The sequence below is a fragment of the Falco punctatus genome, assembly GCF_963210335.1.
Source record: "Falco punctatus genome assembly, chromosome: 15".
Lineage (NCBI taxonomy): Eukaryota > Metazoa > Chordata > Aves > Falconiformes > Falconidae > Falco > Falco punctatus.
Genome location: NC_137595.1, coordinates 18,995,491 through 19,017,873, shown reverse-complemented (window position 1 = coordinate 19,017,873; position 22,383 = coordinate 18,995,491). Strand labels below are relative to the sequence as shown.

Below are 22,383 nucleotides of genomic sequence, written 5' to 3'. Positions count from 1 at the left end.
ATTGGAAAAGCGATGCTACTTTTCTGCAGCTGTTTCACAACATTAAAAGGGGGAGTTTAGAGCTTAAATCTTTTATGTTAGACCATAACTGAGATACTGAGTTTCAGAGTAATCAGGCAGTCATGGAAACAGTTCAGCATACATTTACCCTTCACAAAACAGTACCTTTTCGCAGCTAATGTATAGATGGAAAGGGTCTCAGAGGTCTTTCTAAATGCAATGTGACCTGCAATAACCCATTTGCTCAGCTTAGTTGTTGAGTTATGCAAAAAGATCTTGGTAACAGCTACTGAGAATTTTACCGGAATGAAAAAGCTTTTATTGCTCACTCTGCCTACTGAGCTAGGGTTTCATCTATTTCTCTAGGCAAAATGCTCACAATATTGCCTTTGTAAGTAATGACTAGGTAAAATGGCTGATCAGGAGCTCTCAGTTTTTTCAGTCTGCCATTCCAAGGGTTGTTTCGGAATCCTTTAGCAGCATAAGCAAAGTTACAGCTCAGCAGCTGGGAATCTGAACGTCTTGCACGGACAGTAGGAAATGTGTGTGTTGGCAGTAACTGAGTTGAGTGGCTTCATTAGCACAATTTTCAGCATGGAACACACAAACACTGCTGAATTCGAAATGGCTTAAGAAAAAGATTAACTTTTCCCATAAGCTACTCTTGCTTTGGGAGCTCCACTGGTACCTCTTAGCCCTGCAGACATTAAGGGATGATTTTCTCTAATGCAGCCTGGGGCATTTAGGAAAACACACTTGCTATGTGCAACAGGGTTTGGAACGAATGAAGAAAAATTAACTGCTAGTAAGTTTTCTGCCCCATACCATTCTGTTTTACTGTTCCGCTCCTGAAGCACCTTATCCTTTTGTCAGCACCCATGTATTTCCACAACAGGTCTGGAGTCCATGCTCTCTACATGGCTGTGCCGGGGCCGCAGGGACTCCTGGCTGGGAAGAGGTGGGAAGGAGAGCACAGCTGCTCCTTGCACTGGAGGTACAGGCTGGCAGCCCTCTGGAGATCGTAAAGGTGGCAGCAGGTACAACACGGCAAGGGCCTCAGCCACGGCTGCCCCAGTTCATGCCCCTCCAAGCCCATGTTGTCCTGAACGGCGAGTGCGTGTGAGGCCCTGAGGCAGCGCTTCGCCACAGCGCCCCTGGGCTTAGGGATGTGGCAGCCCTGCCTGCCGCCTTCACCGTGAGCTGGGGTGTCACCCAAGCGGACTTGGGTCCGGACTTGGTCCCGGGAAGCTCCTCAGAGGCCCCACCGGCTCGACCCGGGAGACATCGCCCCACTGCCCGCCCTAAGCCGGCCCAGCGCTGCCCCGCCTCAGCCCGCGCCCCGCCACTGCTCGGCGGGAAACGCGCGGCCGCGGCCCTCCCCGCGGAAGTATCGCGAGATCGGCGCGGGGCGGGGCCGCGCCGTGTTTGGGGCGGTGGGGCCGCCCCTGCCCCCCCGGCGGCTCAGGCACCCGCCGCGCACAAAATGGACACTGGCGGTGCCCCCCGTGCGGATGGCGAGCTGCCCTCCACCTCCGCCGCGGCCGCCTCCGCGCAGGAGCCCGGTGCTGAGGAGGTACCGCTCCGGGGGCGGGACGGGCAGGGCAGGGTGAGAGGGGGTCCTCTGGGGACGAGCGCGCCTAGCCCTACTACCCCTCAGGCTGCGCCGCCCGGGCCTGAGGCCGCTGGCAGCGCTGGCCCCTTGGTCGTGGGCCGTGAGGGCTCCGCCGGGCCAGAGCCGCGGCCTGGGCTGCGCGGCGGCCCTGCAGACTTCCCCCCCTGGCCCCGCCGTACAGGCCGGCCCCCTGGTGCGTCCTTCAGCATCGCCGCGGCAGCTGCCGCCACCCGGGCGGCCCAGGGGTGCGCCCTCCTTCGCCGCGCGGGCCGGGGCAGGCCCTTCAGCTCCCGCAGCTGGCTGTGCCCCCCGCCTGCCCGTGGTGGCCCGCAGCGCCAGTGTCCGCCGCCCCGGTGTTCCCTTCCGTGCGCCCGGGGCGGGGATGGGCGCTGCGCAGGGGCCCGGTGCGGTGGGGCTGCGCCGCTCGGTGCCGGCCCTCCCGCTGCGGGGCTGCAGCCTTCCCGCTGCCCTCCTGTGCTGCCGCGGTGCAGGGTGAGCCCCTCAGGAGCGCGCCTATGGCTGCCAGCCTCCTCCCTTCAGTTTTTTGGAAAAAAGACTACAGATACAAGGAATGTAGAAAGTGACGTATTCGGGTATCCTTGGAAACAGAACAAGATTTAGTCTGAGGAATGAATCTTACAAAAACTTAGTAAGAATGATGTCGATGTGTTGTATATTTATGATATTTGAGAAAAACTTTAGAAACATCGATATTAGTGCAATCAATTTTGATTCCAATTCATGGAAGTCCAGTTTTGCCTGAAAAGAACGCTTGATTCTTTACATTACTTAGGTATGCAAACAGCTGTGAGATGCAGTACAGTGTAATTCTGAGCTGTTCAGGAGAAAATGTTTTTGGATACAACTTTTTATGTGTGTCGATTGAGGAAAAGTTGGTGCTAAATATTTATAGAGAAAGCCTGCCTGGAGAAATCATTTGAAAGCAGTGACTGGTTTTGTGTGTTACTGACATTGTGCTGCTGTGCCATGCTCATTGCTGTGTTTCTTAAAGGGAAAAAAAATGTTCCTATTTGAGTTTTTATTCAGACTGTGGAATTTCACTTCACATTGGCCCACGGGCCTGTTACATAGCTATACAGGTAGTTATACAATCTGCCCAATAATGGCATATAATAAAACTTACTGTGCTCTGTTCCTCTCTACTGTCTAAATAGTCTTTCTTGTAGTACCAAAATAGTGTCTTACTACCTATTTGGAATCTGTTTTCACTTGGTGCACGTGAGTTAAACACGAAGTGTGTCCTTCTAATTATTATTAATACATCTGTTAAAAGTTCTCAGTAGCAGAGGTTACAAGAGTAGGAAGTCAACTAAAGCAGCAGTAGTTCTTATTCCCAGTCGTTTATTTAGATGTTCATGTGGTATACCCAATTTAGGACTAAGTATTGCATTTACTAGATAGAAATACCTCTCAGCCTGAAGCTAGTAGTTCTGTTTAGGCTTATTAGTAGAGATTTCAAGGGGAAGTATTTTGGATCCTTGGAATGCTTGGCGTCTTCTGCTGCATGATCGTATTTCTTGTAAGGTGTTTAAATGACACCAGTTTTCAGGGGACTCTCTTATCTAGGGTTTAATGGAAACCTTTTCTAGGGTAGAGGTAGACTGTTACCAGCTAGCTCCCTGACTTAAAAATGAAAGTACTTTTTTAGTTGTTTAATTAATTGTTTGCACCGAGGCTTCTGCTGATCCTGAACAAATTTGATTTGTATGCCACCATGAGTTTTCTGGGGAAATCTGAGTAACAACAGGACTCTGGCATTAGAACCATCCGCCTTGGGGCTTAGAAAGATAATACTGCTTATACGCCTTACTTGGAAAGCTTGCAGTTGATACGGATTCTTTTGATATTTAGTTGTTCTGCTTTGTCCAGAAGAAACTTAGCAGGGGTAGATGGACAACTTTTTTCCAGTAGCATGTATCTATGTAATACATTTCTAGAAGTGAGGAAGACATCTGAAATGGCCCCCTGTCAATTTTTGTTTTCCTTTAAGGAGTATTCTGTCGCTTTAGTACAAAGAATAACCCTGATATTGGCACTGTCAGCCTCTTACTGGAGGGTATTTTATATGGTAATATAATGGAGGTGTGAATATATACACATATATACGACCTGCTCTTTGGCGTACTGGTGTAACAGTCCTCTCCTAATGTAGCTTTCTGAGATGAACTGATTACCTATGTGACTGAGAAAGCTGTAAGCGAATAGAACATTTCTAATGCTACCTATTTGCAACATAATCATTTGGTCTTGCCAAGTGGAACTCATGCATTTATTAAATCATTAAATTGTCAAACAACTTCATTATACACTTAGTAGTGTTCGCCTCTGCAGAGAATTATGCCTTTGGGCCAAAACTTGAAAAGATAATCTCTGACTTCAGAAAATTCTGCTGCCCTTTGCATGATCATGCTTAAAGTTAGAAGAGTAAGTTGGCGTATATGTTTATCAGTAACGTTTTTGAAATTTAGGTGTAATGTTGCTTGACAGACTTCTACATATTTAGTCCCATTTTGGTCTAGTTTTGCTACTTGACCTTGCATAGTTTAGGATAACTATTACTTAATTTTAATGTATTTGTAGTATGCTGATACTTAAAGTGCTTGTCAGATTAAGACTGCTTTGTTACATTTTATAGAGACATACAGTTTGGTATAAGACTGCTTTGTTACATTTTATACAGACGTACAGTTTGGTAGTTCCTTTTGGATTATTCGGTGCTTTTCAAAAACATTTTTATAATTGAATGCATCTCAAAAATATTTAATATTTTTTTTTATTTGCAGGAGGTATATAAAAAGTTCTATTTCAAAGACTGAATTAGGGTGAAAAAAAATCCACAAAATATTTCTCCCATGATTCCCTTTTTAAAAAAGATATTTTGCCAATATCATGGTTTTTGCGAGGTTATTTTTTTTTTTTTTTAAACATAGCAATGTGGCAGTTGAAGTTGTGGAAACCTGCTTTGAGCTTCCCAATTGAAGGCAGAAATGAATCTCATAAACTACAAAAGTCAGCAGTTTCTTAAATTTCTTTTGTTTATAGTAAATAAGGTAGTTCTTTGTTAACTAAGCGCATACCATGCAGTGATTGCAGCATGGATTGATTTGGTCATTTGTTGTCTGTTCCAAGGTATATGGCTAAATAAGCCCGTATTTCCAAAGGAACTCATGACTGTTAATCTGGAAGTGAAAACAAACAAAACTCAAGATGCAAGTGCTAGAAACTTAGGGTTAGGAATTAAACATTTAGAAATCACATTTAATTTTTTTAAATACCTTTTCAAGATACTAAATGTAATTACACATTTAAAGCTAGATCTCTGTGAAAGATTAAACTTCATCCTCTTTCAGTATGTTCCTTTGATGCTTTCAACTTGGATCAGATTTGTAGAGATAAGCATGAGGATGAGACAGATCTTCAACTTTCGTTTTATTTCTTCATCTCTCTGCTTTGGTTTCATCATGGATATCAGGTTCTGCTTTAAGTGAAATAATGTGATTAATGCAGTCACTTAATTTTGAAATAATTATTTTTTTAAAATAGCATGCTTATCTTATAGTGTATAGGTTTGTTCATATTGATCTTGTTTTGCTAAAAAAAGCTGATAATTACAAAGTGTTTAAAATTTGCATTCCAGAAAAATGATCCCCCGTTTCAACTCAAACTTCCTCCAAAGGCAGCTAGACCTGAAAAGGAAGTTGACCCAGAATATGAAGAGAAGATGGTAAGTGTTTTCATGACAAAACATACTGCAGCTTTTTGACATTTGTTTGATTGAACTAGATCAACACAGTTACAAGGAGTTATTGCAGACTGGATGTGTCAGAAAAGAAAACCAAATCAAGATTAATTTAAGTGTCCAGTTCAATGTGGTTCCTTACAGTGGATATTTAGTGAAGAGTATGAGAACGGAGGAAGGAGATAGTGATAGTTCTGTTAAATACTGTCCCACTCTTCTAAGTATCTTTGTCTGCATGACTTCTGAGGTTGGAGACTGTGGTTTTTATGCTCAGTAGTTGTCAGTGGATATTTTTTTTCCTCCCCATGGGTTTGTCTGCTTGCTTTTTTCCGCTTGTGCAGGTTTAGTTATCCACACTCTCCTGTGGTAAGGAGTTTCTATTAAATTGCATTTTACGTTTAGAACTTTACCCTTTTGGATTTGAATCTGCTAGTTTTGTTTGACCTGTTGAGTGATGTTAGAGGCATCTGTAAGCTGCTACTTAAATGAGAGAAATACCAAAGCTGCCAATTTCTCATCATATAAAAACATAAAGGCTTTAAATGTTGGTATGTCCCATAATATATGTCCCATAATATATGTGCCATAACAGTGCAAAAGAGGATCTGTCCATGACACAAACGAAGGGAGCTTGTAGTGCTGGAGGGGAGACAACAGGGTAACTTCTATATTACAGAGACAGAAACCAGGAGGGCATTACAAGACTTATTCTTGAATGATATGTGTAGTAAGTTCTTGGTTGAAGCTGGTATCTCTACCTTACTGTGTTTTTCTTAAAAGCTTTAATGTTCCATGGATGCCTAATAATTACAGTAGATTCTGGAAGGATTGGACACTGTAGAAGACAGGGAAGACTTTTCACTGTTGGACATAAAAAAATTGATAACCTACTGGTATGAATACTTAATTTTCAGCAGACACACAAGTAAAACTGTTGAGAATGAGTAAAGAACTAAACTTGATTTCACAGTAATACATGGTGAATTTACATCTTTCCTGTATTAGAAAGTTAGGTCAGTTGTACTAAGAGGCAAAGGGAATAGGTCTCAAAAAATCTACCTTTCATCATCAATTGTGCAGTTGTGAGCTAGGCCTTTACTATTTATCAAGGCATGGTGCTTACACCCAGCCAGTAACCTTGCAGGCAAAGAAAGTATATTGTAGCATTCAATATAGAACCTTAATAGTTATGGTTAGCTTGCCAAAACTGTCATGAATGATTAGTCGAATATAAATCCTCTGAATGGATTTGTTCTTATGCTGTATGGGCATAAACATCCATGTTTTTACTCCCCCTTTTAGAATTTTTTTTTCTTCCTAAAATTTCCTTGTTATATATAGTTTATTTGGTTTTCAAGTTATTTACACAAAAGGTCCAATAATGAATGCAAGGGAAAAATAATAGTGATTTTTTTTCCAGGAGATCTTTGTAAAGATGTTTATTTGCTGGTAAGTGCTGCGCTATTAAAAGAAATGTGTTGCCCTCATGTGGCAACATCATGCATTGCATGTCAGGTTCATTTTTATTGCCCTTTTCTTTGGTTTGTGTTATTGCTGTTAGAGCACTTCTACTTGCATATAAGTTACCTGCAGAAAAGCTTTCTGTTGTTTGTACGCTTCTTGGAAAGGTTATGGTACAGAACTATAATTTCACTTTTGTAGTTTATATCAAGACATATAAATGAGATGACTTGAAAATTGCTTGAAGTGGTATAGTGTTACATGATGCTTAGAAATAGCACAGAAACTGATAACAATTGCATTCTGTCAGATAACACTTGAATTTTATCATATTTTTCTTAAAAATATGTAGCACGTTGTCTTTTAAATATAGAGGACATGTTTTGCTGTGTTTATATAGTGAAGTGCGTATGCCCCATTGATATGGTAAAACGGAAATGATTGAAATTTGAAATCTGACAGCAAAGTTCACAAACTTCAGTGAAAGCAGTGTTGGGCTGGTGCATCCATTATTTTAGTCATACTTTTAAAAGCAAAGCTACCACATGGTTGTCTTGGATCAAATCCTGATAGGCTTGAAGCTGATGGAAGTTTTGCTGATGGAAGTTTTGCTGCTGGCTTTTGTAGACAGTCCTTCAGACCATCCCTTCACAGTTGCTGGTGTGCAACACAGACTTAAGCAATCTATAAAAGTAAACTGTTTTGGGGCTGTTTTACTAATCTTTGAGTTTTGAACAGGGATGAGTTGCTGGGATGAGGTTATCAAGTCCTGATCCGTCTTCCAGGATTGTTGTGGTATTCATGAAGGATCATTTGGACTACCACACTTTACAACTGGGTTCTGTGAAGCAATTCATGCTTAGCTGTAAGCCAAAGCAGCTTGAGCTATTTCGTGATGCTTGTAGCCCCCTGAGTTGGCTAACAGTAGGCAGATGGTCTTGTCAATCTTTCCACATATAAGTTCTCAAGAGTTTCTGAATAGTTTTTCTTAATAAAAACACATTTATTATGAAGAAAAGTTACTGGGTTTTTTTTGTGTGTTGTTTTTTATTCTTTTCCCCACTTCGGAAACTAGAAAGCAGATCGAGCAAAAAGGTTTGAATTCCTTCTGAAGCAGACAGAACTTTTTGCACACTTTATTCAGCCTGCAGCACAAAAATCACCAACATCTCCATTGAAAGTCAAGCTGGGACGGCCACGGATGAAGAAAGATGAAAAACAGAGTTTGATTTCAGCTGGGGAGTATGTTTTATTTCCAACTTTTTGTACTTTCAAACAAATTATGCATTTTAACATACCTGTTTAGTTAGTAGGATAGAGATTGTACTTTAAGTCCAGAATTTTTCCTATTAAAGGTGTATTATGCTGATCCATCAACTGACCTTGGATCACTAATGTGCTTTTAAAGTAAATTCCCTTATTCTTGCCACTCACCATGTTCTTGTCTGTATGGTGGAGTGATTTTGGAGCACGTGAATTGAATTCCTGTTGCATGATGCTGAACTAAGGATGCACTCCACAAATACACCTGATGTGCTCCAGCTGCTAGTGGCCATGTCAGTGGGACCAGAGTGGTGCTAGACAAAGTTACAACAGGGCAATGTGCATGTAGCGTGGGTACTGGATACTTGGCACCAGTTGTTTTTCTCTACCAATCTCTCTATATTAGTAATGCAGGTGTAGTATTCATGTTGTGTTTCTGATCTTGTAATAGCAAGAAACTAGTTTTTGTAACATTTACAAAATAATGTTTTCTATTTAATTTATAAAATTAAAATATTTTTAAAATTGCGAAGTGATTTTTCTCAGTGGTATAGTTTCCAAGTAATTGATTCTAAGGCTACCACTGATGTGTGTGTTGTATTTCTGTGTTGCTCATTAAAGTACCTTAGAGAATTCATGATACTTTAGTTAGAGTATAGTTACAGCTCTGGAGGAGAGGGTTTCATATCAGTCTTTCTAATTAAAGCTGGAATGAACCGTAAGGTATAACTTGTTAACAGGATATCATTTTGATCAGGGTGCTAGAACACATACATTGTAGATCAATGATTGTTTCTGTTATAATTTGTCTCTTTTGATTTTATAGTCAGTGTTTTGAAATGACTCCATATAAACATGACTTTTTTTTTTTTCTTTAGTTATCGTCACAGGCGCACAGAACAAGAAGAAGATGAAGAGCTGTTGTCAGAGAGTCGAAAAACATCTAATGTGTGTATTCGATTTGAGGAATCTCCTTCATGTAAGTATTGTGTAGACAGTTTTCAGATTGCTTTGATAAAATGAAAATCTGAGCAGATTGCAATTAAAATTTTTCTACTTAGAATTAGTATTTTTCTACTTAGAGGAATCTTACATTTACAGATGTGAAAGGAGGAACACTAAGAGATTATCAGGTTAGAGGTTTGAACTGGATGATCTCATTGTATGAAAATGGTGTTAATGGCATTCTGGCAGATGAAATGGTAAGCTGTAATCTTTTGGAATTTTTGTGGTAATTATTGAGTAAAATCAACATTAAAGTGCCTATAATATTTAATGTGGATGCAGTAGTGTGCATCATTCTACAACAGTTAGATTTTTTGCAACTGGGATTGTAATGCAAGGGAAGAAATTGTATTGCAAACATTTGTAGTGTAGTCTGCTTTAAACAACTTAAGTGATAGAATGATATAGTAGGAAAATTGAAACTATTTCTGTATGGTACTTCATTTCAGCAGGTTTCTTTCCCTCCCCTCTCTGTCAATGCAGGGTCTTGGTAAGACTCTGCAAACAATAGCGTTATTAGGCTATCTGAAGCATTACCGAAACATTCCCGGACCGCACATGGTCCTGGTTCCAAAATCAACTTTGCACAATTGGATGAATGAATTCAAACGCTGGGTTCCATCGTTACGTGCTGTTTGCCTTATTGGAGATAAAGATGCAAGAGTAAGTGCTCTACATTTCAAAGATGTACATGTTATTTGCCAAAAACTAGCATTTGGGTATGTGGAATTCTCCCTAACCTGCTTACTTAATTATAGTATTTTTTGGTAATCTTTAACTATATTGGCATTGAAAAATGCAAAATATTATGGTTATAACTGAGGACAGAATGCAAATCAGTAGATGATCAAAGTACATCTGTCTGACCTTTTTTCTGTTGTCTTCCTCTTTGATTTTTTTTTTTCTCTCTTCTGTATTTGCATTGTGACAGCGTTTATTCATTTTCCTTTATTGCTCTCAGTTTGTTATCTCTTTCTTCAGCTTTTTTAGGTGACTTCTACTCTTTATTTGTGTCTCATGTCCATGCCTTGCCTTCTAACTAGGATTCTGTTGTAGAGCTTTTAATCTTTTGTAGTGAAGGCCTTAAAATAGGTACAGGGTGTTTTCCTAACTTGAAAGGGATCAGTGAGCTGGACATTTCTGTGAATTCTGTGGTTTCTTGTATGGATTACATGGCTGCCTGTTGCTTCAGGGAAGGGAGGGCTCTACAGAGGGATTTGGACAGGCTGGATCAATGGGTTGCCAAGGCCAGTTGTGTGAGGTTCAACCCAGCTCTGTGCCGGGCCCTGCCCGTGGGGCACAACAGCCCCAGGCAGCGCTGCAGGCTGGGGCAGGGGGCTGGGAAGGTGCCCGGCGGGAAAGGGGCTGGGGGGGCTGGCTGGGCCGGCTGGGCAGGAGCCAGCCCTGTGCCCAGGTGGCCAAGGGGACCAACAGCAGTCTGGCTGGTATCTGAAATAGTGTGGCCAGCAGGGCCAGGGCAGCGATTGTCCTCCTGTCCTCAGCACCAATGAGGCTGCACCTTGAATCCTGTGTTCTGTTTTGAGCCCCTCACTACAAGAGGGATGTGGCGATGCTGGAGTGTGTTGGGATGGGCAATGGAGCTGGTGATGGGTGTGGAGCACAAGTCATAAGGAGGAGTGGCTGGGATAACTGGAAGTGTTTTCACAGGTGATATAGGATAAGAGAAAATGGCCTCAAGTTGTGCCAGGGGAGGTTTAGATTGGATACTAGGAAAAAATCCTTCACTGGAAGGATTGTTGAGCATTGGAACAGGCTGCCCAGGAAAGTGGTTGAGTGACTGTCCTTGGAGGTATTTGAAAGATGTGTAGACACAGTGCATAGGGACATGGTTTAGTGGTGGACTTGGCAGTGTTATGTTAATGGTTGGACTTGATCTTGAGGGTCTTTTCCAGACGAAATGGCTCTGTGATTCTGAGACAAACTGCTGCTTCTGCCAGCGAGTTGACAGTTCCTTCCAGTGCTGTAGTGTTGGATTCTACCGTACAGCTCTTTGCAGATTGTTTTCATTTAAAGTCTGATAGTATTTATACCCCAATGTGTTTATTGCTAGCTCAATGGAATGAAATTAAGATTGTGATGAAAGGAAGCATGCACCTTCACTTTGTACTTTCTTGGCTGTCAGAGTCTTAGGTTTGTATTATCATAACTTCATTTCCTCATTTTCTAATTAATCTCTCTGTTCTGTGGTGGCTAAAGCGCCTCTGAGCTTACATTTGCATTTGTGAGTCAGTATTGTACAGAAGGCTCCTTTATTAGGTAGCTTTTCTATCAGTTCTAGTGTTGGGGTGCTCTGTGTACCCTACTAAGTCAGTTCTTGGGAGATCTGCATGTGCAGCTTTTCCATGTGGTGATATGCTTTCATGTGAAAGGTTTTATAAATGTAGATATATATCACTTACAAAATCGAGATGGGACAGAGGAGCAAGACCTTCAGGAAAGAGAGAAGATGGGAGTGGACTATGTGAGTTGTTTTGAAACACTTTTTTGTGGATTGTGTCTTGGTACTAGTTAGTTTGGAGAGTTTTTTGCCCTATTGGTAGTATGTACTGTATCTAAATTACAGAAAATCTATGCTGAAGAATAAGTAGTTAAGTTTGAGCAGGAGAAAATTCGTGTTTTGCTTAACTGCAACTGGTAATCTGCCTGTGCCTAAAGAAAAAAGGAATGAAGGCTTTTGTTACAGTAACTTTCAGTTACGGAAAAGATGTTTGAGTCATCTTTTGTGTGTGCAAGCTTAGTGCATCACCAATGTTGGTGGAAATAGGTTTCACTGAATTCCATGTAAATTTTTCATACTTAAAATGTTTATTAACTCAGTTGTTCTGCTTTAGGCTGCTTTTATCCGTGATGTTATGATGCCTGGTGAATGGGATGTTTGTGTTACTTCATATGAAATGGTAATCAAAGAGAAATCAGTCTTCAAAAAATTTAACTGGAGGTACCTGGTAATTGATGAAGCCCACAGAATAAAGAATGAGAAGTCTAAGGTAAACTCAAAATTACTTGATACTTTGAAGGTAGTTTGACACAAAAGATTCCATCTGATTTTTAGCAGATTTTAAGTGTTAGGTGTGGTGTTTTTATTAAATATAAGCCATAAGCTATTGGGTGGTAAATACAAATTTCATAAGTAGCTCACTGTCTTTAAATTTAGCTAACATTGTTTGAAGTTTCAGAAACAGATGAAAATTCATTATGTTTAAATGTACATGATGATGATAACTCTTTGTTGTATTTCTAGCTGTCAGAGATTGTACGTGAGTTCAAGACAACAAATCGATTGCTGCTTACGGGAACTCCTTTACAGAATAACCTCCATGAACTGTGGGCATTACTCAATTTTCTTTTACCAGATGTCTTCAATTCTGCGGATGTAAGTTGAGGTTTGGAGGTACAGTTTTGTTCTTCTTCCTTTGATTTCCAGGCTTCTATCTGCAGAAGAGAAGAATGATGAGCCTAATAAGAAATGTATGGCGTGGAAGACCTGGATTCAGTAGAAGCTCTTTGGCTTACCTAACTGTAGACTACTTTTTTTGCTCTACTTAGCTAAAACTGTGCATTCTTTTAGTGCAGATAAAGCCTCAGGCCAGTAATAGCAAATGTAATACTTTAAACGGTTCGAAATTATGCAAAGAGGAACAAAATTTGGAAAGCAGTGCTGAATGAGACTTCTAAATAGGTGTAAACCTTTTTTTCATTTAGAATTTGAGTCATCTTTCTCCTCTTGCACTGTTAATGTTTCCTTGTACTTGTGTTGCTTTCTTCTGTTGTTTTTGTTCTGTTGTGCCTATCATTTACTTAAGGATTTGGGTTTCTTTTTTTACCTTCTTGCCCTATCATTACACAAACACTAAGGGGAAGAACTTGGACACTGCAGTGATAAGCATGAAAAAACATTGTAAATTAAGCAGAGTAATAGTATTTTGTCTGTGCAGTTAGTGACTTGAATCTTACAATGTGCTGGGAAGTTGGCACAGAAATGCAGGAAAATTTTTCTTTCACTTGTAAGAGTAATTTGTCTCAAGATTTATGCCACTCTCAGCTGGAGTGAAACAGAGTCAATATGTGTCTGTTAAAACTACAGATGATAAACTGTTTGTACCAATTGTGCTGTTTCTCACCACAGGATTTTGACTCATGGTTCGACACTAAAAATTGCCTTGGTGATCAGAAACTTGTAGAAAGACTTCATGCTGTAAGTAATTAAATCTGTAATCACGTATCATCGTTAGCATACACAGTGTAAAAAGGGAAAACAGATTATTTCCCCGTTCATCTCATAGCTGAGAAGATGAATGTGAAGGTATTTAGTTACAGAAAGGCTTAGCAGAATTTTCATGAATTATATATTGGAACTTACTGTTACAGATAATGCTTTTTATAACACTACTGTTGGAAGTGGACAAAATATTTACCTAAAATGTGAAAATGAAGAGTTGGGAAATCTTTTTGAAACCATCTATTACCGTGAATGGTATACTGATAGACTGGTCATGCTAATCTGAATAAAGTTGTGCCTTTACCTTTGCTTTCGTGTGCATGAGATAGAAGCCATTTTTCATCATACACTAACAAAACAAATCAGAAGGAAGCACAACATACGTTGCTTAATCTATGAAATGGTGGTGTGTTTTGTACATGCTACTAGTGGAAATGAAATGGACTTTATGTTAAAAGACAATAAATAGATTTATAAGCTTATGGGTTTGCCCGTTGCTTAGGATGACAACTGGGATGAATATGGAAATATTTATGTAGCATTTATGTGTGAACTTAGCCTGTTAGTGGACAACTTAATTTGTCCTGACTTCTGAAGGAGTCACCGTGACAGCAGTAGATATTGATTAGTTCTGAATAAATACTTGATAATTTAATCAGTTAATTTTGGATTTGAGGGAATCAATTCTATAAATTTATCTGTGGAAAAACTTATATTTGTTTAGGTTTTGAAGCCATTTTTATTACGTCGCATAAAAGCTGAAGTAGAAAAGAGTTTGCCTCCAAAGAAGGAAGTAAAAATTTATCTTGGGCTCAGCAAAATGCAGAGGGAATGGTGAGTTCTTTACATCAAAGTAAGATTCTTTTCTGATAAAGAACACCTCAGCTCTTCACACTGATTTTTCTTAAGCCCCCACCCCAGGCCTCGGTAGTTGCATGTTAAGACAGTCAGATGGAGAAACCTGTTAGCCTATTTATAGCTGTCTTTGGGGCTTTTTTAAAGATGCGCAAGTTAGAGCTCAGCCAGGGTCATGGAAAGGGTTGAGAGGAAGAAAGCAGAAACTTCTTTTCCTTCCTTAATTCTACTTGAAAGAACAAATGTCTGCGAAGTTTCCTCCTTTGATCCAAGTATGTATGAATCAGTAAAAGTCTGAGCTGAAATTTAGAATAAAACCTTCAGGAGCCACATGCCCAGAAGAGATGTGAGAAAGGGAGCCAGGCCAGTGTAGCAGATTCAGTAAAATAAATGATATCTTTAATCCACTTTGTAGTCTTAAAATGGCAGTGTAAGATAACTCAGTAAATGATATATCATTGTTACTCACGGGCAAATTGTCTTCCATGTTCTGGAATGGATTTATAAATCCTTATTAACAGTCAGACATTTTTGCCAAATTTCGGAGTAATATAGTTTATTATTATGTAAACAAAGCAAACTCCTACATCCAGAAATAAGTAATAAGGATGTTGCAGGTTTTCATTCACGTTAAGTATAAAATAAAAACAGAGTTGTTCAAAATTGCCTGTAAAACTTCAGGTATACAAGGATCCTGATGAAAGATATCGATATCCTGAATTCAGCTGGGAAAATGGATAAGATGCGTCTGCTGAATATTCTGATGCAGCTTCGGAAATGCTGTAACCATCCGTACTTATTTGATGGTGCTGAGCCAGGCCCTCCCTACACCACTGACACGCATCTCATCACTAACAGTGGTAAAATGTTAGTTCTGGATAAACTGCTAGCAAAGCTCAGAGAGCAAGGTGAGTACCCTTGACGAGCAGTAGTGATCTGAATGCCCGTTACCAGTAAAACTACCTTTCAAATGTTGCATAGATTCATTCTTGTCTTTCCTCCAGTAGTGAATGCGTTCGTTGCTTTGAGCGAGGCTTTTCTTGAAAATCATTTTTCTGTAGATCTGAACACATGGAGGGAAGGAAGTCTTACAGGAATGATGAGGAAGACTAGTAATATGGAGAAGTAGAAAGAAAGGAAGAGCAGAGCCCCCCTTCCTACTGTCCTTAAGAAAATTTCTAATGAGAGGATTAGTTTGTCTGTGCACATCAGTCATCAGCTAATTAACTTACTATGGTTTTAAGTGTCCTGTTTTTACAGCTGTTTATTTCTTCTGTATAAATTGTCGAATAACTTGTCTTGAGGAATAAATTAATACCAGAAAAGCCACTTCAGAAGACTTACCTGAGCAAGTTAGGCATAGTACAGGATATTTCACATGAATTCTTACTCATGCTCTATGGTAGGTTCTGTGATGAGATTAATGTGAAAACATAAAGCCAACGACAAAACCTTCTGTGTTGATCTATCAGGTTCCAGAGTTCTACTTTTTAGTCAGATGACTCGCTTATTGGATATTTTGGAAGACTATTGCATGTGGCGTGGATATGAGTACTGCCGACTTGATGGACAGACACCACATGAAGAAAGAGAGGTGAGAAAGTTGTGTATAAACAAGAAACGTCTTTGTTTTCCGTACTAGATAAAGTTATTATTTACATGTATACAAAAGCAGTTACATAATTGTATAGAGTAAAGCAAAAATGTCACACGTTAGAAAGGCTGCTATGGGTATATGCTTTTCTTAACCAAAGTCCACAGTAAAGTAGGTTTCATTTGTTCCTCAACTAAATGAAAAAATTAATATTTTTGTGGACTCGGAATGAGTGTTCACACCTGTGCAAACCTACAGTTTCTTACTTGTATAGGAAAATAGGTTTTGGTATAAAAATTCTGTAAACTACAAAGAAATTTTGTTGAAAAGCCACCAACATATTGGAAGCTTGTTGAAAATTCTGATACTTTAATGACACTTTTTTCTCTTAGGAAGCAATAGACACATTTAATGCTCCCAATAGCAGTAAATTCATTTTCATGCTGAGTACCAGAGCTGGAGGTCTTGGAATTAATTTGGCAACTGCCGATGTGGTTATTCTCTATGATTCAGATTGGAACCCTCAAGTAGATCTGCAAGCCATGGTGAGCTATCTCCCTAATACACATTAGTTTGTTATAGGTGTCATTGTGGTATAAGTGTTTGCAGAACTTGCATTTTTGTTGGTTGTCTTTACTTTTTGTATTAAATACCAAGAAACTAAGGAATTGAATAAAAAGAACATGAACGAAGTTGTGGGAGAAATTGTAGATTTTTCTCTGTGAATATCTGTCTTAATTATATTCACAGTTGACTAAAATTGCTTCTGCCAAAATACTGTATCAATGTTGTTTATCCATATAATCATTGTCAATTCTGTCCTTTCTGGAATAACTGTAAAGGAATAACAGAGGGTTGTTTCCAAAATAATAGCAAAGAATTAAAAGCATACAGTTTGTGTTCCTCCTGTTTGGGGAACTTATTTTGCAGCCCACCTTGTTGCTGCTTTATTTGGTGCTGTCATGAGGATGGAAAAAACCCTTATCTTGGGTTAAACATACTAAAATCTTTGAGTGCTGAATATCACAAAATTAAGTCTATAATTAATTTCATATGGAATAGAAATCGCATGATCCTTCTTGCATGATTGGGGGGTTGGGTCTTTGTTCTGTTTTGTGGTGTTTTTTGTTGGTGTTTTTTCATGTACTTAAACACATCAGGTATTTACTGCGAATATTTACCTTTCAGTATGCATGCTGACTACCAATGGTAGATTGAATTCCTGGAAACTGATGTGTGATTTGTGAGCTTTAGTAGGATTTTTCAGGAAGAAACCAGGATTATGCAGGAGAGAAAAAGATTTATTGACACATGTTTAAAGGACAGTCAGAAAATCCTGGTACCAATAGTTTGAAGGCTAGTTGTTTAAACTTTTTTTATTTAAGAAGACAAAATAAGAGTGTTACTCATGCTTTCCAGAGAGAATAAAGGCAAGTTTTATTACAGATAAGTGTAGTATGTTAGTCATGTAACCTTATTTGCTGTGTATTGTGCCTGTACTGTGTGTGCTGTGTGTTGATGCTTTAATGTAGCTAGCGTGGGACAACTACAGCGTTGAAGTTGTGGCTGCATGGACTTTGCCCATGGAATTAGTATGCTCAAGCCAGGGATGCCAGAGTTTCAATACTTATGTCAAAAGATAGAATTATTTTGAAAGCAGTGCAGATGTATCTATGTATGTACTGGTGTATCTCCACTTCCCAGTTGCAGTCTAGACAGACATTGATATCTTCATTTACAATGAGGTAGATGCATTTATTACTATAGAACGACCCAAACTTAAAAAGGTGTAATAGCCAGATAGAAGTAAATATTACCATAATAGTTGAACATCTTTGTATACTCTTGAATAAGCGAGGAACCAAGAAATATATGCTAGTTTCGGTCTGCTGTTTCTACAAGCTAACTGTCTATTGCTTGTGAGTTTTTGTTGCTGAACACTCATTGATTTATGTTTGTTAGGATCGTGCGCATCGTATTGGTCAAAAGAAACCAGTACGGGTGTTTCGACTAATCACTGATAATACTGTTGAAGAGAGGATTGTAGAAAGAGCTGAAATAAAACTGAGACTGGACTCTATAGTTATACAACAAGGTATCAACTGCTATATATGTTTGTCTGCAACAGAATTGTTCAGTCCCTTAAACTATGGGTTAAATAACTTTACAAATGTCCAGTATGAGAGAAAGCAGGCCTTGTGTGTAATAGCAGTACACTAAATCAGCCTAAGAAACTGTAATGTATAAGTTATTCACTTGTTCAGCTGAAAATCTTTGAAAAAATTTTGTTTTCCTAAATAATGTGGGCATGGACTTATACTAAGACTTTAAATGAGGAAAGAAAACTATAGCTGAATAGATGTTACTTGGGTTTTGTGATATGTTAGAAAGGAAAAAAAAAATACATGTTCCATGACAGATTAAAAACAATTATATAGATGTGCTTCTTACTGTATATGAATTTACTCAACATTAAAACTGCTTTGTGTGTCTTTCTGTAGAAGCTCTTGGAAGAATAGTTAGTCCAAACCTAAGGCTCTCAAGCCAAGTTTTGAGGGTTGTTTGTATTTCCAAAAGAGTGGGCTACTGAAAGGTCAGTGGTCAAAATTTTGATGATCTGTGAAGAGATAAGATAGGACAAGTGAAATTTTGGGACAGAAATTAGAATTTTGGGAAAAAATCCAGAGATTTGGGTTGGAATTAGTGGTGAGTGTTAAAAATCTTAAGTACTTCTTGATGGTTATTATAGAACACTTTGTCATTTTTCATCTTGAAATAAGATTTTGATCTTGAAAAGTTCAACTAACTGTAAGAATAAGATGTTAAACATAAAATTTGGATTTGAAGCATTTGAATGTGAAACATTCTTTGTTTATGGCTTGACCCAAAGCTTTTTTTATTTTCCCTGAAGTTCCTGATTTCTGTTTATTTTCAGCTCAAGTGAAAAGTAATTTTTTTTGTATGGTTCTGTTTTTCTTTTCATGTTCTGCCAGTGAACTAAAAAAATCCACTGTTTGCCTGTCTCTGCTAGAACTCTTGTATTATAACTTTCAGTGTGTTTTTTCTAATTTTAGGAAGGCTCATAGACCAGCAGTCTAATAAACTGGCAAAAGATGAAATGCTGCAGATGATCCGGCATGGAGCCACACATGTTTTTGCTTCCAAAGATAGTGAGCTGACAGAAGAAGATATAACCACTATTTTAGAAAGAGGCGAAAAGAAGGTTAGAGAAAGTTTCATATGGAATTCGAAGTGTCAAACGTTAAACATGTATGCACAAAATAGAAATTAAATCTGATTATGTAAATATTTTTATGCCCAATTATTACTTTACTATTTGTAAATATTTCAAAACTTTCATAAGTTTTGAAGGGGTAGAATTAGTGAATTATATTTATTTTCAAAGTTCAGACTGTGTGCACCATATCTTAGGCATTGTTTATTTTGTGGGCTTTTAAAAAGATGTAATTTTTGTGCTAATAAGTCTAATAGATACAAAACTTTTATGGAACTTCATTAGGGAATAGGTAGCTCTGAAAAATGAACTACCATTTCAGCTTTAAAGAGTTGGGCATAAATTTAATTGAAATTTAAAAGATAAATCATACAGTTGTCGGGCTACATCCCAACGTAATAACTTTAGTTTAATGAAAAGTTATGGATTCAGACTGTTCAAAATTGAAAAGCACTGTGGGCATCTTTTCTTACATGAAAAATATAAGTAAAGGTTTAAAGCAGAAAGAGACATTGAGAGTGCTTTAATACTGAGGACAGCTGATTTTTTTCAGAAAAGATAAAACAGATTGAGTGAGCCTGACAGTATCTTCCTGTATTTTTAGACAGCTGAAATGAATGAACGATTGCAGAAAATGGGGGAGAGCTCCTTAAGAAATTTCACTATGGACACAGAGATGAGCTTATACAACTTTGAAGGTGAAGATTATAGAGAAAAACAAAAGGTAATTTTTCTTGGTCTTTAAGACTTTAGTTTAGAGGTGCAAGCATAAAGGCCATACTAAAAGTTGTGGCTGTCAAGGTTAGTCTACAGAAGTAAGGAGCTATTGAAAAACTCATGTAGAACTGCAGAAGCATAAATACTCTGAATTTTTTTAAAATTAGCTTTCAGTCCCACCATTTTTCTTCATGGTAAAACCTGATAATGTTGCTCAAATTTTATTTTTTCTGCAGCAAAAATACTGTGTTGTATTCTAGTATACTGCTGCAGTCAGTATTATTTTACTGCTGCATAACTGGCAGGAAAAAACAGGCCTGATAATGATTTTATATATGGAACTTGGACTTAAGTCTTTAATCCTCACGACTAGAACTTCCACTGCAAAAATGTGAACTGTTGGTAGATTGACTTACCTAATTATAGAAGGATCATCCAAGCAAAGAGGTATTACTCAGGGTCTTTACAATGTTACTTCTGTGTATCTGGTGTGTATGGGACTATAGTCAAGATATCCCTAAGATCTTATCCAGAATCAGATATGTAAACTCTTTATTTGTTAACTGAATGCCCTTCTAACCCAGGTCTCTTGTCATTTTTGTAGAAACATTTTGAAAAATAAAATACTTAATGAGAATAGCGGGGTATGTGCATATATGCATAAGATTATTTTTCCACGTTGATAATTTCTTTACAAGAATCCAGCTAAATACCCCATAGTCTTGAAATATGCTCTAGTAACTTCTTAATTCCAGTAGTTTAGCTAAGATTAATTTGCTACTAATGGATTGTTTTTTGCCGGTGTTTTAGCCTCTTTAGAGGTTATTCATTGTGGTATTTAGAGGAGAACAATTCGTTACGTATCACAAGATATTAGAGAATTCAGAATCCAAGTTCGCAGTCCTTCCATTGTGTTTTGGTAGAGGGAATCGTAACCTTACTCAGGTGTCTGAAGTAAGTAGAATACAGTAAAAGGATCTGTCTGTACCACTGCGCTGCTTTACTTATGTATTATCTTTTATGTGTTTAAATACATGTTACAATCAGCTATAATTTATAGCTTGTTTTTGAGCACTGTTGGAGTATTCATATTGTTGAACAGAACCATTCAATCTGCTCTGCAAAAATACATTCCTGTTCTGCAGTGCCACATTAGTCATTATTTTTGCAACTTTAGGAAAGCATACAGTTCCTTTTAATATCTCTTTATTCTGTTGTGCGTGTAGTTGAGCATGATGGAATGGATAGAGCCTCCGAAACGAGAACGCAAAGCTAATTATGCAGTTGATGCTTATTTCAGAGAAGCCCTACGTGTCAGTGAACCGAAAGTCCCAAAGGTAAGAAAGAAGCTGGCAAATATGGAGGGTCTCTTATGTTCTTTTGCTCTTCTCTCCCATGTTGCAACCCCTGCTCTCACCCTATACTGGTAATGAAATTTATTTATACAGTGATAGTTTGCCACCACTGCTGAATTATGGCAGTTTAATTGCACAGAAATCAAGTTTACACAATGTTAATATACCTTTGTGTTTTTGAAGGCTCCAAGACCTCCAAAACAACCAAATATTCAGGATTTCCAGTTTTTCCCACCACGGTTATTTGAACTTCTGGAAAAAGAAATTCTGTATTATCGTAAGACTATTGGATATAAGGTAATGGTTTTTATTTCCCCTCTGCAGATTTACCGCAACCTTGACAATAATAGCTAAATGAAGTAAATGAGAAGGCAACTAAAAAACTTACCATTCTGGTCTTAGTTTTTTTGCTAAGTGCTTCTCATTGTGAAGGAAATGGCTTACAGTCTCTATTCCCCTGTTTCTGTTCCACTGTGGAACAGAAAAAGTAGTTGTAATACCTTCCTTCATTTAAAAATTTCCTATCTGTGTAGCTTTGTGTTTTATGGGGGATTCCTAGCAATAAAATAAGAGTGCAAAAAAGAAAGGCAGTTCTGATACCTTAGACCACACACCACACATTCATTTTTGCGTATTACATGAAGTGAGAAAATAATTATTAGTTAATATTAGATCACCTTCCAGGGAATGATTTTTTTTTTGTTACAGCTTTTTTTATATCTTGTGCAGAAAGTAACTTAAGGTAATATTGTAGTTGACTTTGTGTTGATATGAAGGTAAGTAAAGTGACATCAATTTTCCTTGCATTTTGCTGGGATATAAAATGTTTAAAGGTGTGAAGAAGTCTGAATGTATTACTACTACAAAAAGAAAACCAGACAACAGACTTTTTTTTTTTTTTTTTTTTTCCCTGCTATGCCTTAGCTGAATTTCTCCCTCCTCCCTGCTGACGCTACTGGACAAGTGGTGAACACTGATACTGTTTTGATGTTGCTTTTCATTACTTGTGCCAGTATTGGCTGAGTAAATCAAACTGATTCCCTACTTCCAGACATGTAACTAACTTTAAAAAGCCCCATGTTTCATGGCAGGTTGCAGCAAGAGGAAACCACATATAAAATGTGTTGGAGAATGTAAACTTGCCGTACAAAGCAACGGGTAGAAAATTTGTGTTGCAAAAGAGCAAAATATATTTTTGAGAAAAAACAGAAGGTGTCTTAGAATCTACTTTGAAGCAGAAAGAAATTTGTGGATGACAGGATAGAATTAAGATAAGAATTAAAGGA

At 38.4% G+C, this 22,383-nt stretch overlaps 1 protein-coding gene across 3 annotated transcripts in view; it reads left to right on the top strand.

Moving 5' to 3' along the window:
• Window positions 1-1,166: 1,166 nt before the first annotated feature.
• SMARCA1 (SNF2 related chromatin remodeling ATPase 1) overlaps window positions 1,167-22,383 on the top strand; it is a 36,334-nt gene continuing 15,117 nt past the window's right edge. The window contains exons 1-18 of one of the 3 annotated variants that reach the window (XM_080365452.1): window positions 1,167-1,606; window positions 5,271-5,357; window positions 7,909-8,075; window positions 8,975-9,075; window positions 9,198-9,298; window positions 9,585-9,764; window positions 11,954-12,109; window positions 12,364-12,495; window positions 13,249-13,317; window positions 14,066-14,175; window positions 14,878-15,104; window positions 15,669-15,790; window positions 16,183-16,335; window positions 17,753-17,885; window positions 18,865-19,013; window positions 19,630-19,749; window positions 20,969-21,079; window positions 21,281-21,394. In XM_080365452.1, the coding sequence (XP_080221578.1) occupies window positions 1,484-1,606; window positions 5,271-5,357; window positions 7,909-8,075; window positions 8,975-9,075; window positions 9,198-9,298; window positions 9,585-9,764; window positions 11,954-12,109; window positions 12,364-12,495; window positions 13,249-13,317; window positions 14,066-14,175; window positions 14,878-15,104; window positions 15,669-15,790; window positions 16,183-16,335; window positions 17,753-17,885; window positions 18,865-19,013; window positions 19,630-19,749; window positions 20,969-21,079; window positions 21,281-21,394 (2,355 nt within the window). In that variant the 5' untranslated portion in view covers window positions 1,167-1,483. The remainder of the gene's footprint in view (window positions 1,607-5,270; window positions 5,358-7,908; window positions 8,076-8,974; window positions 9,076-9,197; window positions 9,299-9,584; window positions 9,765-11,953; window positions 12,110-12,363; window positions 12,496-13,248; window positions 13,318-14,065; window positions 14,176-14,877; window positions 15,105-15,668; window positions 15,791-16,182; window positions 16,336-17,752; window positions 17,886-18,864; window positions 19,014-19,629; window positions 19,750-20,968; window positions 21,080-21,280; window positions 21,395-22,383) is intronic. The other 2 variants (XM_080365451.1, XM_080365453.1) reach the window with 2 other exon arrangements.